Source organism: Nymphalis io, chromosome 10 (assembly GCF_905147045.1).
Source record: "Nymphalis io chromosome 10, ilAglIoxx1.1, whole genome shotgun sequence".
Lineage (NCBI taxonomy): Eukaryota > Metazoa > Arthropoda > Insecta > Lepidoptera > Nymphalidae > Nymphalis > Nymphalis io.
This window is the reverse complement of record NC_065897.1, coordinates 10683808-10702103: the sequence shown is the minus strand read 5'-3', so window position 1 is coordinate 10702103 and position 18296 is coordinate 10683808. Positions and strand designations below refer to the sequence as shown.

Below are 18296 nucleotides of genomic sequence, written 5' to 3'. Positions count from 1 at the left end.
AAAATAAATTTTCGTTAATATGTATAGCCTTTGTATTATTTTTTGCTATTCTAGTTATAAATACATCCATGACATTGCCGATAAAATTTTCATTGCGTTTTAAAACAGGCAGGACGTAACCGAAGTCGTTCGCAGCATCTGTTTGACAATTTACGCTTTCAATAATGGCCGACAATGCCTTTGAATCAGTCGTGTACGAATTAACAGCGAGCTAAATTAAAGCCTTCCAACTTTTTTGTGGACGTGGCCCGATGTGGTTCATTCAGTCTTTTTAACGTCCGCATCGATGAAACGAAAATTAGCATCAGATTCGGAGAGACAGGCTGCCTTTTTTAAAATAAAATGTGTATCTAAGCAAATTTTAAAGTAGTTACACTACTCTTACTTACGAAAGGAATGAATGAATACATTTCACTCATAATAAAGAGTCCGTATAAACGAACGAACGTTATTGTCCATATAAAAGCTCAAATTAAAGTGAATCTTAAACGAGTGGCTATTGTTGGCTAGTAGACCGTAATTACATATGAGGGGAAACTATGGGTCTTCTTTGAGCAGCAATCGTTTTTATAATTCAAGCAAATGCAGGGTGGAATGACACTATACAGTAGTCGCGAACAATGTTTGTACATTTATAATGGAAAAAATTATATCTACTTCCTTAGACTTTTATCATAGACAATTATTATTTTTATTTATTGTTTTTTATTTTTTATTTTGCATAATTATTTTAATATAATACAATAATGTTGACTTTGACTGGGCGGTTAGCGCAGTTGGCAGTGAACCTAGCCTTCCGCTCCGGTGTTGCGGGTTTGATTCCCATCTCAAGGTTGTGTGTATGATGTACAAAAGTATGTTTTATGTATTTAAACATTTATTTTAAATTATATATTTAAATATGTATATCAGTAGGCTGAAACCGATAATGAAAAATAAGGAAATAAATTGAAGAAAGTTCTCGGCGATTATTTATCGTGGGCCAGTTCTTCTCATGTGAATTTATTAGGCAAATATACTTGGTTTTATTCTGTCTATCACTACTAACAAGTAATATTTATAAAACAAAGTATAATTTACGAGGGACTCCCCCTTTTTTATATCATTTATGTCACAGTCAGTTGTTCAGCGAAACAGTGATTTTTAAATTTTACGAGTTTACAAAATTATAAAAATTATTTTCGCTTTGCGACGTAAACTAAAATTCGAAATTCGTAGCTTTAAAATGCCGTGATAGAGCCTGCGTGTAGCACGATATATTTTCATATCATAATTTTAATAAACTTTGGCAGGCGATATTAAATCATTTATTTTACTAATTTAACCTTTTAATATAATAATACTAAGTATATACATATATAAAAAATATATAAAAAATACGCAACATGTATTTTTTCTTCACTTTACAAGGTTAATAAAGCTACCGAGAGGAGCCGGCATCACTAATTTTTTTTATAAATGCTATTAGACACTTAATGGGGCAATGGTATGATGCCTAATTATATAAAAGTTAAAGTAGATTTAATCTTATTTCATTGCTCTATAATAAATAAAAAATAAGTATTTTTTTATAAAACAAGTACTCAAAGTATTTTTTTCAAAATAGCACATACACAAAAATAAATGTTGTAAGGATTAATTTACACGAGTGAAAATATATAATACGTGTAGACTCATCCTATTGTATAGAAAAAAATGCTAATATTTTCATTCATTAGTGAACCTCCCCTCCCCCTCCAAAGATGCGACCAAGCTTCCGATTCTTCGCCTTCCGCATCCATTTAATTCCCAGTATCTTCCGAATGTAAAACTTCACTACAGTTACAGTTTTATTTAAAATAAGCAAGACCCACGGCAAGCAACCACGGCAAGTCCTTCAAAATCTAGCATTTTATATGTGTGTGTCTATTTGAATTACACATATAAAATATTTAATTAATATGTAGCAGCAAGTCTGAAAAAAAATATTCTGGCAAATAGCCAAATAATCAATCAACAGCCAATCATTGACCACTGCTGAACATAGGCCTCTCCCAAGGTGCGCCAAAGCTCCCTGTCCTCCGCCTTCCGCATCCAGTTGGTGCCCGCCACCTTTTTAAGGTCATCGGTCCACCTGGCTGGAGGGTGCCCTACGCTGCGCTTGCCGATTCGCGGTCTTCACTCTAGGACTCGTCTGCTTCAACGGCCATCGGTCCTACGACATACGTGACCAGCCCACTGCCACTTCAGCCTGCTAATTTTGCAAGCTATGTCGGTGACTTCGGTTCTTTTCCGGATAATCTCATTTCTGATCTTATCCTTCGAAGATACTCCGAGCATAGCTCGCTCCATAGTACGCTGAGCGACTTTGAATTTGTGGACTAGTCCCGCAGTTAGTGTCCACTTTTCGGCACCGTATGTCATGGCAGGTAAGACGCATTGGTTGAAGACTTTCGTCTTCAAACATTGTGGTATAGACGACTTGAGGACTTGACGAAGGTTGCCAAATGCTGCCCATCCCAAGCGAATTCTTCGATCGGCTTCCTTCTCGAAGTTGTTCCTACCGACTTGTATTATCTGTCCTAGGTAGGTATATTCACTAACAACTTCGAGAGGTTTCCCCTCGACGTATATCGGTCCCGGCACGACATGCCTATTGAACATGACCTTGGTCTTGTCCAAGTTCATACCGAGACCGACACACCGGGAAGACTCGCCTAGGCTACGCAGCATTTCGGTGAGTTGTTCCAGCGACTCTGCTATGATGACGATATCGTCGGCAAATCGAAGGTGTGAGATATACTCGCCGTTTACATTACACAGCCAAATAATCGCAGATAGACAATTTAATTTTATTTATTTGTATAGATATTCCTTCAAATGAGGCCTGCAGAGGCGTCTTGCGGGCCGGCAAGGCGGGGGCGGCTAGTGCAGAACATTCTTACCGACTATACTGGCCGTCGTCGCGTTTGGACTCTACTACCACTTACCATCAGGTGTAGTAGAGTCATTTGCCTTCCCGGCAAATATAAACAAAAATATTATGGTAATAAATTTTGAAGCTGTGTACGATAATATCAAAAGTACATGAAATAGTTTCAGCTTACACGCTAAGTTCAAGTAGGTGACGCGGTTAAACGATACATTCAATATTGAGTAATTATTATTTACTTCTATTTTTTAATATATTTCATTAAATTAACATTTTTATTTTTACCGATTTAAGAAAACTTAAAATAATTGTTTACAAAATGAATATTTGGCACATGCTGCTTTTGATCGATTTATTCTGATTTTTCTAAAATATTATAACTTGCACTGCGAATAATTTTAAACGAAATTTAAAAAAAATAGTAAACATCTTTAGCTTTTTTTTGTGTTCACGTCTAAATATATTAATTGTAGATTCAAATTGAGCTCAAAACAAAATAAATGAACTTTTAAAAAAATTAATACTCGTACCGTACTTGATATTAAAAGTAACATATCTATTGATTGTCGTTGGTTATCCTAACGCGAGCATAAATTGACGAAGTAGTTTTATTGAACAACCAATCGTATAGAACTTTGTTATTAATATGTAAACTTTTCACTATCCCTAGGGATGGCTTCATATAAAAAGTAATTTGACATTTGCAATTTATATGCGGGAATGAAATTTTGCTAAATAATTTCAAAACATTTCTTACCAATGCCTTAATATTATATCTGTAAGTTTTCAATTAATTCTTTTTTTTATCTCGAATTGATCCATTAAAAATTCAAATCATTTTAATGAAAGTCATAATGCATATCATTTTGTTTAATGCATTTCCAACGCAAAATAGCCATTTACGCTTGAAAGTACTCATATTATAGTGCATTGTCTATTTCCTTACTATCATAATCCAAAAGATCGTCGATCTGATACGACCGAATAAATTAGACCCTGGAAAAACGTCTTGACATGCTTTCTGAGAAACAATATCAAGTTGGTAAGTTTAAATTGCTACCAATAATTGATATACGGACATTAACCCGGAACAACGAAATTAACCCGGAATGTCACAGTCTGCAGTCGAACAGGCCAGCTACTAGAACAAGGTATTTTTAATTTAAAGCAGTACTATAATCGAGAATGGAATAGTTACGTATGTTAAAGTGGACATCTATCGGTAGACGCTGTTTTATTGAACTTTAACCGGTATAGCACTTTATTATTAAAAAGTAAAGTTCTCAGTATGCGGCAGGGACGCTTGCTGTCCGTCGCTCTATAGGAACATATATGAAAATTGGATTAGAGGCGCGACGAGAGCTGAATATGCTTATACTTCGATTTTATATGCAATGAAGCTTTATAACACTATTTTTACATCGTTTGACGATTACTAAATATCACAAAATACTCAATAATAAAAGCTGGGATGGCCTAGTGGTTAGAACGCGTGAATCTTAACCGATGATCGTGGGTTCAAACACGGACAAGCACCACTGAATTTTCATGTCCTTAATTTGTGTCTATAATTTATCTCATCGTGAGGAAACCTACATGTGTCTAATTTCATTGAAATTATGCCACATGTGTATTTTACCAACCCGCATTGGAGCAGCGTGGTGGAATAAGCTCCAAACCTTCTCCTCAAAAGGGAGAAACCTTAGCCCAGCAGTGGGACATTAACAGGCTGTTACTGTACTCAATAATAAGCTCAGAAAATATAAGATACTGTATCACTTTTGTTATATTTTGCCTAAAGTATATAATATGATAAGCATATAAAGAAACAAGTAAGCAAATTTGGAATTTTGTATTTGATTCGCTGATAAGCAATATAATAGTGATGACATCCAAAATTTTATTTAAATTGAGCGAAATAACTCGAAACTCACGTAATAAGATACCTTAAAGGAAAATGTTTTCTGTACTAGTTTGAGATATATAACTACGAATAGATCTTCATTTTGATATTATCCACTGTATAGCTGATGTTGGTTTGTATTAACGTGATATAATTTAGGCTGTGGCAGTAAATTTATCTTCCATAATTGACGCAGGCAGCCCTAGCGCGAGGTCGTGGGTCAGCAAACGTGCTGCCCACCTCGCCTTGTCAAATATTAAAACGCGAATGAAACTAACTTCAAACTTTATCTACACAATTATTTTTTATATTATTAACTACATGCTGGAATATTTTTGTTCTGTGAAGAAAATAAACTTTACAATTAATTACGAAGATAACTTATTTATACAGTATGTGTATTCCAAAACTTGCATTTTTAACTACCATAACCAAAACAATATTATTTTTATGACGCAGATTATCTCTCATTATATCTGTATTTAAAACAACAAACTCATTTTTTATAGAATAGGAAGGTGGGCCACCTGATGGTAATTGGTCACCAACGTAAATGACATTGGCATTGTAAAAAATATTAACCATCGCTTACATCACCAATGCGCCACCAAGCTTGGGAACTAAGATGTTATATTCCTTGTGCCTGTAATTACACTGGCTCACTCATCCTTCAAACCAAAACATAACAATACCAAGTCCTGCTGTTTTGCGGTAGAATATCTGATGAATGATTGGTATCTACCCAGACGAGCTTGCACAAAGCTCTACCACCAGTAAAATCATCATCATATCATTAAATATCATTAGAGTATATAATAACCAATATACGTAAGGCATGCAATAAAATAAAATCTTAAACTGTAAAAAAATTACAAAACAATTACGGTCTTATTGCTCTCACCGATGACTCTTAGTCACAACAGGAAGGAAAACTAAAAAAAGCCTATATGAACTTTTAACATGAAAAACAATTTTAAACTACTAAACTATTATGAACAAATGTAAGCGTGAGACAATAGCAACGATGTTAACAACTTGCAGAAGATTAGTATAATATTTATTGAAATATTTAGGTAATAAAAACGTTTTATAACTTTTTAAACACTCATTAGAAGTGACGTCACAAAAACATTTATAATAACTTTTAAATAATCAAAATATATTCTAATAATAGCGATGTCGTATTTTAATCAATAATCAACAAAAAAATAGATATTGGCTAACTATTAGCATCAATATTAAAATTATTATAAATTTTAATCAATTATAAAATCTGTATGTATTAAAAAAACCGATAAAATAAAAGACACCCGATGTTGTAAATTTTCTATCGGCTATATTGTTTTTCCAAATTGCAGTTTGCGAACGTACAATACAAAAATATTAACGATAAATATTATTCGAGAAGTAAATCAACAGGCTGATACGCATGCGTACAGACTACCATGATTATGTGAACTTCAGTCGGTACGATTCAACCAGCATGACTAGTACATAGTACGATTTGGTTGAATTTTTTCACGAACTTCAATAACTTGCAATGGAGTATACGCAGATTATGTTCCTCTTGCTGAGTGCTCGTGTGTAATATTATAAATTACATGTTGTGTTCACTTTGTCACGTTGCGTGTTCAAACTTTTACCAGTATGTCAACTTTTACTTATTTTCTCGTCAACTCGTGCTTTGATTAGCGTCGCTTGTTTTTCTTGTTTCCTTACTTGTCAAGTTAATAACATATAAATAATTAAGCTAGGTTTAATTCTATATTATCGTTCAATATATTTTTTAATTTAAATTATATTCTTAGAATAAATACACACATTTCAACGACGGTATTCATCGACAATTTTATAAAATAAGTGATTTACACACAACTTTCAAACAATTGTTTTTGTATCATTTCAAAAAATAAATTCATTTAGTCATCCGCATATTTTTCATTCAACAAAGAGATTAAAATGCATAAAATATCGAATGCACTTTTGTTACTCATAAAGGTCCTAGTAAATATAGAATATGAAATGATAGCAATTTTCTTAAAAGCTTGTTTGTATCGCTACATATTTTGTACATATTTGATTCATTATTCATGACGTGTGTTCGTGTGTATCTTAGAAAAAAACAATGTATTTGTCATAATGGAATTTATGTGGACATTTTCTGTGATTAAAATCAAGTTCAAATAAAGTAGGACAGAGATAGTAAGATATTTATTTTATATTTATTATATAAATATTATTTTTTCTTTTACAAACGTGATTTGTGTTTATAAAAACATAACATCTATTGATTGGGATTAACAAGACCAATCATTGAATTTAATATTTATATCTTAAAAGCTGCCTCTTTTCAAAATATGTTAGTTTTATTTTAATATCTCATTTTATATTAATTTAACTATCATCAATAATCTTTATAAATATAAAATAAAGTGAACACAACAGTATGAAAAATAAATTTATAATTCAACATGAATAATAATAAAAAACAGTTAAATTTCACAGAATGTGTCGCTGTAAATATTCATAGAATAGAAGTTCCATCCCTCGTAGAAATAGGCACGGAGTTTGTTGTTCTTGACTGTCAGTTCAGCACTCACACCTCGGCAACGCTGGGTCTAGTGATGAAGTGGTTCTTCAACGGATCTGCGAGCCTGGTATATCAATGGATCCCACCTCTAAAGCCCCAGGTTATTGGATTGCTTAAAGGCAGAGTCGACTTAAATTTCAGAATATCTGGTAAGTCATATTTTTTAAAATGCAATTGAATGTTCGCTCGCGTGTTAGGAAAAAGGTTGAGATGTTGGTGTTAGTGGGGTTGTTTAAAAAAAGTATGTTCTTCCTGGGGGTTTCAAATTTAGTCAAAATCAGTTTGGTGTTCTAAGCGTAGCAGACAGACAAAGTTACATTCGCATTTATTATATTAGTAAAGATATACTTTAATATTAAGTTTGTAAGAGACTACGAAGATGGTAAAATTCCATAATCATAAAAACTATATCATTTTTCGTTCCCATTCTATAATTAATGTATTTGTCAGATAACTTGGTACATTATCTTTACAGTTGACTCTTTACTTTACAGAACTTTTTACGTAAAATGCAGCGTCGTGGTGTTTTTACGAATTTTGTTAATGGAAAATTAAAAACATCAAAGAAAAATCAGCTTGTCTATTAGATATATATAGATAAATATATCAGATAGATAGATAAAACATTGAAGTCATATAAAGCTGTATCTAATAAAAAAAAAGATATTTTGTAGAAGCAATGAATTCGAAATATACTGCACCTTAAACAATAGATTTCATTATTTAAAAAAAAAGTGACAATAGGATTTTGTTATCATCACCTGTTTAAAATACGGGATTCGATATTTAATTATTTTATTCGTCGTTTCAGATGAGCCCTTACAGGCGTACCGTGCTATAAAAATAATGAAACCCACGACAGATCTCAGTGGGGTCTATACTTGTGTAGTATCAACTTTTATGGAAGAGGATCGGCAAACGAGACCAATGCTTATTTACAGTAAGGCTTTACAGAATGTAAGGTAATATACGAGTACACTATTCGTATATTACCTTCTTGTCTCTTTATGCTTATTTATATAAATATATATTATTTATTTATTTAGCGTGATTTATATCTCACATCTCATATCCTCAGCTTTACTTTCAAATACGAAAGAAATATTATACATAACATATCGACAGAATACAATTATATTTTAATATACAATTTATTTATTTTTTATAAACGCGCGTATATGATTTTAATTCCGCACCAAAGAGGCTTAAGCGAAGTGAAATCGAAATAAAGAACGATATAACCGTATATTTGCTAATATTTTATTAATTTGGAAATTTTTACGTATCACATCATATTATAATAATATTTTTCAGGTCCTGGTAAAAATTTTCATTTTATACAAGAGAAGAAATATGTATTTTTGGTGACCCTTATATGTATTGCCGAGGACTTATATCCGAAACCAGAAATAATAATATCGGTACAGGGGTGAGTAATTACGGGTAATGTTGTTATTATATCCAAACCAAATTTATCTTTACACCCTGTTTTTATGAGTATATAAATGGGTAATACTTATATAAAAATGTCTAATTCTTTTTTTAATATATATAAATACTAGTTTCCACGCGCGGTTTCGCTTCCGGAGCACAGGTGTTAGTTAACGTTGCGAATGCCCTTTTCAAGGAAGTTTATGACGAGTATGTAGTTTTTGTGTTTTTCATTTATGATTTCATTTGCATTACTTTGTAAAATCGAGTGCCATTAATTGTTTAAGAGACACTTCTCGTCTCAGGTCGTGTAAGACGTTGTCAAAGAGATCTGTGAGCTAGCGCGCTTCTGAGCAACGCAGACTAATTTTCATTGCTAATTAATTTACAACACTACACACATTAAATGATAATGTAATATAATAATGAATAAACTGGATATTTTTTCCACGAGAGGTAGGGTGAGTGAGCCACTGCAACAACAGATACAACAGACGTAATATCTTAGTTAGTGTCCCAACCCAAAGTCCCAAAATAGGTGGCGCATTGGTGATGTAAGAAATGATTAATATCTCCTATTTACTACCGCCCGGTAGTGACCACTTTTTGTGGCTTTCATCTGCCCGTCCATCTTTATTTTATAATAAAATAATAATATAAAATACTTTAAAAAAATCGTATGAAAATTATATGTGATCAGAGTAAAATTTAAGTTACAATTTACATGAAATATCTAACGCATAAGTGTATGCCTGCTAATTTTTATTAATCCCCTGAGTGAATATAATTTATCGAGAAATGTTTGACATGTTTTGGGAAGACTCTCAGAAGTTCTCATCATCAAAACGAAACAACGTCACTGATGTCGATAGTTCGTGAGTGAACAAATCACCAGCGCTGTTCTGTAAGACTCACTTCGCGACCACTCATGAAATTTTTAAAACCGATCTAAGGTGATACGTTGTTTTAATAATCACGGTCGCATATCAGTTTTTTATAATAAGCAGTCGTGCTCTGCGGCTTTCGTTTTTTTTTAAATATTGATAATAATAATAAAAAATATATTCTTAAGCATAAAAATACTACTATGTTAAGTTGTAATTTTACCTTCCACATAAATGTCATTTATTTATTTTTATTTTATAAATTCCAACAAAAGTTTTATTTTTATTCTTGGCCCATAATAAGACTTTAATTTCTATTTAGGTGCTGCACAATTGGCCGACACTGTCTTTGAATGCTTATTTTCCTTCCCATATCTAAATTTGTGTATATTATAGGAGACCTCTAAATCAAGCTGTGTCAGAAATGAAAATGGATTCGTGGGGACTATACACTGTTATAACAAAAGCGGTAGTACACGATGATGACGTCACGGAACCTTTCGAAGAGTACACGTGCACTCTCAGCATACCACCAGCGAACTATACAGCCAACAGAACAACTGTGTATTACCCTGGTATGTATTTTATCAAGTTATTTTTAAGAAGTAAAATAATTGTTATATATGGAAATAACTAAATTGATCTAAATTGTTACGTATTGTGAAAATAATTATTACTTTGTATAAATAATAATTAAAGTGTGTGATTGTTATAGCATAATATAACTCCCTTAATAGTCTAGCTAGTAACTCACGAGGCTGCAGGATGATGCTGGGTTCAAATCCCGGGTCGGGATAATGAAACTAATTTAGTTTTCTATTAAGAAATTTAGACAATAAACAGTAACCTCAAAGTAGTTTTCATCTTTACATTTGTTTTGCTTTTGAATTAATTTCCCTCGTGTCGTGTCGAATTATGATATTGAGTGAATATAGATTGCATATTATGTGATAACGTAACTTCACTATATTATGCGGAATTATAGCTAGACCTTTCTGCTGTACTCAAATGAAACGAATCTAAAGGTTTATTGTTATGTTCTCTAGGATTGATGCCAACGACATTTATTGCTGTTTACGAGATCCAGAAGCCGCAAGAACGACACGCTAACGGTATGAATGAATATTTAAATAAAAATATAGAATCCTTATTACATTTGTAGCTTGTTCACTGGTTCAATGTGGATCAAAGGATACACATGGCAAATTCTGCCAGGTTTTCTCACGATATTTTCCTTCACCACTGAGAAAAATTGAACCGGATTGAACCTGCAAGCATCGGTGAAAACTCACACGTTCACTCGGCCATCTCGGCTCTTACCCATAACTAACAATTAACCCATTATACTCGTTAATGCTGAGCGACCGTGTGTACCTCGCCCATACTAAATGCACTGGCTGTTTTGTTTAATAGCTAGCTTATAGCTTCATTAAAATTCGTATATTCCGTCTGTCCAATGAGCCATTATTTCAAATTAAAATCGAAATATTTTTATTTATAATGTCGGGATCACGATTAAAAGCGGAAATAATCTTATATACGCTTTTAATAGTTTTGGGGCACTTAATTTTGCATGTGCATACTTTTGAGTCTTTTTGAAAATTTCCATATCCGTAACAGCCTGTGAATGTCCCACTGCTGGGCCTCTAAAGGCCTCTTCTTCCTTTTTGAGGAGAAGGTTTGGAGCTTATTCCACCACGCTGCTCCAGTGCGGGTTGGTGGAATACACATGTAGCAGAATTTCAGTGAAATTATACACATGCAGATTTGCTCACGATATTTTCCTTCAACGTAAAGCACGAGATGAATTATAATCAATAATTAAGCCCATGAAAATTTTAGTGGTGCTTGCCCGGGTTTGAACCCACGATCATCGGTTAAGATTTACGCGTTCTTACCACTGGGCCATCTTAGAAAATTTATGAACTGGTTATTAAATATCTTGTAAGTTTCAAATTCTTTGCAATGGTTTCTGTAGCGTAACTTTATAAGACTTATATTGAAAAATGGAATACAAAAAATAAAAACAATTGTTAATATTGTGTTTAAAAAATGTAGCTAATTGTCGCAATTTTAAATAATTATTTCAATAAAAAAGTTTTGTGTATAATGTGACTATATTAATAATATATATGTGATCATCAGATAACTGTAGGAATTTTATTAAAAATACCCCTTTTTATTTAAAAACTATCATATCTGACCATCTTTGTACGCTCATTGAACTCCAATGAATTGTTTTAATAAGCTGAATTATTATAATGTCTATCCAGATAGTATTTGTGTGTGCAATATCATTTTTCAATTACTTTCTATTTTATAGGTAACACTGTTTTATCGAGACACTATTTGGCGCAACTGCTGAGCTTTATTCTCTCAGCGCTTCGACTAACTCGCCACCCGGTTTGAATAACTTTTGATAATTTTAAATAAATTATTAAAAGTTAGACAACGTTAAGAGGTAATAAATAGTACCTAAAGTTAAAGTACTTAAAACATTATTTTTTGATATTTATGATTTGATTTATGGTTATATATATATATATATATTTATATAAGTAACTTAATTAATATTTAAAATAATGTACACTCAATGCCTTGTAAGATAAAACTACTTTAATTTTGTATTCATATTTAGCTGAGTAAATAATGAAGATTAGCCTGATAAGTTCTAAGTTTCAGTGAAATTGTATTAAATATTCAAGTTTGTTAAAATGATAATAGAAAACTTATCTTAATTAAATTACAACACATTAAATATTTAGTGATTTTGGAGAAGTAAAATATAAAAAATATGATTTACTTTGTTATATAATTAAAAAAAATTGTCATATAAAAAAACTATTCAAACATTATATTACATAGGTATCTGTACCTTATTTATTTACAAAAAAATCTACACCCACGATTATTTTTTTTATTTTTGCTAGTTTAAAAATAATTAAATATACTTTTAAAAAGTTGTACTTTCATAATTATAATTATTATATACAAATTTACAAATAAGAAATATCTCCCTTCTGACGACGACAACGTCTTGATTTGAGAGCCGGATTCACGGGAGGAACCCTTAGCATGTACGTGTTCTTTGATCGTAAGTGGACTCCGAACATCATGTTTAAGTCATAAAACTCGCCCCTACCTACCTAATTCACATTCCTATAATAATTTACAAAATTTTTGCCTTTTATAATGATTGATAGAATACTTTATATTAGATAAAGTATTCTATCAAAGCAGATCCATGAATCGTTAATATATTTTTACAGCCGTACATCGGCTAATATGTTATGATTTTCAATCAATAGAAATACAACGGACTTTTTACTTGTCTTGTATAATGTTCACATTGTTACACTTTACGCCTACTTAGGTGGACCTTAAAGGCGGCTAATAACTGCACGACCGCCCGAATCTTTCGGCACCCCAGTTTAGAAAACGAGTTTATTTACGAGTATCTTTGTTGATAAGTACCTAATTGCACTTTGCTTCACGGAAATGGGCAAAATGAGAGAAAACGGGAAATATTTTGAGGCCACGTACTCGTACGTGCTCTGAAATGTAGAAGATAATATATAGAGCAAAGTCTGAGTTGAAGTCTGAAACAAAATCAACTCGAACTGACTTCAACTTTGGAAATTTCGACGTCAGAAATTTCTTTGTTGTATGTGTTATATGTAGGTATGTATTCTTTGTAATATGGATAGCCAATAGCATCAATATTATAAAAATTATTTAAGTAGGCTCTTGGAAACAGTTTTGCGTTGTTGTTTTTAAATTTATGTCAATTGAAAGTGAAACTATAAATGTTGGGCAATTTGAGAAATTTAATTTCGTAATAATAGCTAAAACTGTATGTAATTAGCTAAAATTGTAGTAAAATACTGGTGGTAGAGCTTTGTGCAAGCTCGTCTGGGTAGGTACCACCCACTCATCAGATATTCTACCGCAAAACAGCAGTACTTGGTATTGTTGTGTTCCGGTTTGAAGGGTGAGTGAGCCAGTGTAATTACAGGCACAAGGGACATAACATCTTAGTTCCCAAGGTTGGTGGCGCATTAGTGATGTAAGCGATGGTTAACATTTCTTACATTGCCAATGTCTAAGGGCGTTTGGTGACCACTTACCATCAGGTGGCCCATATGCTCGTCCGCCTTCCTATACTATAAAAAAAAAAAAAATGTTACTTATTAATACAGTATACATTATAGAGTGTTTTTGACTTTATTGGCTTCTTTACATATTATTAAATAAAATGCATTAACAAAGCCGGTCATTTTATTTTGTTACTTAAACCAGTAATTGCTACATTGTACAGCTTACTTCGTATCTCACACATTAAATGTTAAAAATCGACTTACGGAATTAATGTATGTTATGTTTGATTTTCTTCTTCTACTTTTTCTATTTATAAATAAAAATGCACTTTTATATATTTGTACTCAATGCGTTCCTATGACATTCGTTAGAAGTTTCGTTACAAGCTTTGTTGAGTTGTTGATGGTGAAGGCTCTAACTTTTTCTTTATATTTGTCCTTCATTATAACCGTTATATGTAGACCATTATTCTAACAGTTCAAAGCTTGTGATGAAACTTTGGTGGAGGTGTTCTGCGTACTAAGCGCCATGGTCAAAACAAAAAAAGGAGTTGTATTTTCGTCCTTTAATATAAACGTTTCGGATATACCCTTATTATACGAGTGCGAAGAGTAAATAGTGTCGCATAAAAAAGACATTAAACGATCGTGCGTGAATCCCTTCAGGTACCAATTTTGAAATAGTCCATTCGATATAATCCTGTTAATCAGAGAGATCAAGAGAGAGTCAGCGTTTATAGATTATAGCATCTCTCTAGATGCTATAATCTATAAACTAATTATGAAGCTGAATGAGCTTAATTACGAATGTTACAAGCAAGACGCACTTACAATGTTGCTTAAATTGACAAAGAGGTAAAGTACTGTTATTATAAAGTTTATAATTCCTCATAACTTTTAGACACCAATTAAAAGACTAATGAAAAAACTTTAATCCCTTTAGTTTGCACTCAGTGTAAAGTAAAGTTCAGCTTTAAGTTCCGAAGTCTCTTGAGTTTTTCTGTCTTTCTCTAGAAATTCTGCCTTAAAAAAAATACTTTATCCTTTTTTTAAAGCTTGTCGTCATCATTCAAAAACTTCGTAGCTCTGTTAAAAGAGCCATCTACCATGTAATGTGAAAGTGAAATGAAACGTTGAACTTGCTGGTACAACCACAAAAGTCGTCGATAAAACAGTTCACACTTTTCTCGCTAGATGGCGGATTTTGGGAAATTTATAAATTACAATTTGTTAAAGGTTATTTTTTATTATATACAGAAAATAGTTATTAATATTTTATTCCTTTCTTTATACCTAACAAAGGCGAGGCTTTATACAAAGCAAAAAAGTTCAGTAACTTTATTCTAGAGGAGACAATTAGATTTCTACCGATTTTTTGGAAAATCAAAATTTGGAAATAAGAACAGAAAAAATGCGATTCAAACTTGTAAAATCATAAGGTTTTCTTCAAGTTTTTAATAATGGTTTTTGGCAGAATATCGAACACTGGGAGGAAGACTATTTTAATACTAATGTTTTATGTTTTGTTATTATTTACAGAAAACAATTATTTATAAAAAAAAAACAATATAATTAATTTAGATACGGTTTTATGGTAACGAGAGTAAAATTTAAATATCGAGATTGAAAACTTTATTTGGAACTCAAAGATATCACATTGTATAATACAGTTGGTATACCGTGCGATAAAGGCCGCCGGTAGAAGTAGTAGTAAGTAAAGTATCCTGTAAATGTCCCACTGCTGGGCTAAGGTCTCATCTCCTTTTAAGAATAAGTCTTGGACCATATTTCACCGCACTGGTCGAATACGAATTGATGGAAACACATTTTTTTCTGACACATGAAGGTAGAACAAACATATATTATTTATAATAGACGTCACTATTATAGAGATGAACATTTTACAAGTTATTTGAATATTTACGATCTAGGGATCTCTAGCGCAGTGGAGTTTCTTTTTGCGTCGTCTCTCTCAGCGTCAAAAACTCGTTTGCGAATTAATCCCGTTGCCTCAGCTAACTGAACCGACTGACCGAGAGACAAAAATCACTTTTACCTAGATTCATCAATGCAGGTCAAATATGTCGGATATGTTTTCATTTTATTTATTAATTTTTATTTGACGCTTTTATTATGTAGAGTAAGATAGGTTGAATAGTTTTATGTTTATTTAAATTACAGTAGTATTTTTAACGATTTGAGTCAATTGGTTGAGTTAAGCATAATTCCTTACATCACCAACAATTTTGAGAACTAAGATGTTATGCGTCTGTAGTTACACTGATCCACTCAACTTTTTTATCAAATTAATAAATCTTTTTATCAAGTTAATATCGTAATAAAAATATACAAATTCAAATACAACATAATGTATATATTTGTAAGACAAAATTTAGGATTTGTTTAAATAATGTTTTTCTAGTCTTAAGATTATAAAAATAACTAGGTAATACTTCTGTTAACGACCTCTTTATTTCTTTTATATATATATTTAAATTATTTATAAATCAAAAATATATGAAATTGCTTGAATATTTTTCATCAATCGTACTATTCGATTAAAATTAATCTGATACGATTCATCGTGAACGCAAACAAAATTGTCAGTAAATTTTTTATTCATTACATTTCCGAAATGCTATTGCTATTTTATATGCTATAATTTAAATATAAGCCTGTCGTTTTTATATTGTCTTCAATAATAAAAGTCATGATTTTAATATGATAGCAAGAATGGATATTAAACATCTTTATGAGGACATTCGATAATAATTTTTAATTTGCTACCGCCTGGAGAGTAATCGAGGTCCTCGTTGTCAGCTATTTTTTTAATGATTAAATATTTTTAATTTAATTTCTTTTTGCTTATAGATTCATACATATAAATGATTGATAAACAATCCCATAAATGACGTTTTTATGCTTCTACCACTAAATAATGTCGTATTACAGATAATAATCATTTACAGACAGTTCGATATACTCGTCATTTATTTAGCCTGCTTGACATTCTTCGTTGGTTTAGTGGCTAGCTTTTGCAGATTCCTTGTTTCTGGGTTCAAGTAATAATAATTGCGTTTTTCTGTCAAAAAATTATCTTTTTATAGTTTGAATGTTGGCAGTACACTCTTGTGACACGGATTACAATGATGACTAAAACTCATCTGTCTGACAGTCTTGATTATTTAAAATAGTAATAATCATGGTTCATAATCGCTTTTATAAAATATGACAGACACATTCACTGCTGACGAAATTATTTGATTCGTTACGTTACCTGTGCTTTAAAAAATACCATTTCTTTACCATATTTCACTAAACGTTTCATTACAACCAAGGGAATATTACTATAATCAATCAATTGCAATCTTCACATAAAAAAATATCGCAGCAGATAACAGTTCCGTAATTAAATATTGTCTTTCGAAAATTTATACATAAAAAATAATGGCAAAAAACAATTATTATTGGCATATGCGCGAAGGTTTCTGCCAAGGTACCACCATAAAGATCGACGTACAATAGGTAGCGTGCAAGACGTATAAGATTATTGTTCACCTTATATGCTTTAGTAACTCGTTCAAAACACGGCTCACGCAATAATAAGGCGCATTAAGAAAATATATCGTGAAATTAATCTTCCACTTTATCCTATCATCCTGTTCGATTGTGATTATTTATTGTGAACATTTTGACAGATCAGCCGCACAGCAAACCAGGCAAAGAAATAGTAGAAGAAACTGATCCAGCAAGTACTACTGGACTAGCTTGAAATGTCATAAATAGCTTATTGTATATTGTTGCACGTATTATTAACACCTATAAAATATTATTGGCATCTTTAAAGAATTATTTCACACTTATTTGATATTATAAAACAAGAGCTATACTCCCTTAAACTACTAACGGTAAAAAATATACTGCAAGTGATGCGCTTTGTAACGGTATATCAAGAGCTATAATAATATATATGGCTACAAGAGTCCGATTACGCATTTTAGCTTAGAAGAATACAATTGCCCGTTTTTTATTTAAACGAAACAATTTTAATTTGAACGAAAAACGTTCGAGATGATAATAATTCCAATGACATCTACGAAGATGTGGCCACTAAATTTGACTTCAAACGGTTGAAGCTTTTCTTTCAATATATATTTGAAAGATACACATGTTAGGATGGTACGAATGGAGGATTTCCGTGTGTCTTTTAATAAAAAAATATCATCGAATTTGTAATTTTTATTTTATATACCCAAAGAGTAATTTAATTTTTATCAGTTAACATTGGATCTTTGATACGATTTAGTCTGCCACTGGTGATTTTCTATTGAGGGTATTTAGGCAATTTTATTAACTTTTAATTCTAAAAGATTCTAATATGTTTTAATTACGAAAATCTTGAAAAAAGCTTAAAAATATTGTGAATTATATTTTATGCCAATCAAATAACACTCCCACGCTACTTCGCATTCGAGGTGCG

At 31.8% G+C, this 18296-nt stretch overlaps 1 protein-coding gene across 1 annotated transcript; it reads left to right on the top strand.

Moving 5' to 3' along the window:
* The first annotated feature begins 7285 nt into the window (after positions 1 to 7285).
* On the top strand, positions 7286 to 17588 carry LOC126771403 (uncharacterized). Its single transcript, XM_050491269.1, has 6 exons — positions 7286 to 7553; positions 8216 to 8344; positions 8719 to 8833; positions 10116 to 10294; positions 10766 to 10831; positions 17515 to 17588. The coding sequence occupies exons 1-6, from the start codon at positions 7286 to 7288 to the stop codon at positions 17586 to 17588; spliced, it is 831 nt and encodes a 276-aa protein (XP_050347226.1).
* Positions 17589 to 18296: the final 708 nt, after the last annotated feature.

Bases quoted from the DNA above. Each gene is read 5' to 3' on its own strand.
- LOC126771403 (XM_050491269.1), top strand. From the start codon at position 7,286: ATGAATAATAATAAAAAACAGTTAAATTTCACAGAATGTGTCGCTGTA. The intron at 10,295-10,765 runs GTATGTATTTTA...TATGTTCTCTAG, and splicing joins AACAACTGTGTATTACCCTG to GATTGATGCCAACGACATTT. The intron at 10,832-17,514 runs GTATGAATGAAT...ACATTTTGACAG, and splicing joins GCAAGAACGACACGCTAACG to ATCAGCCGCACAGCAAACCA.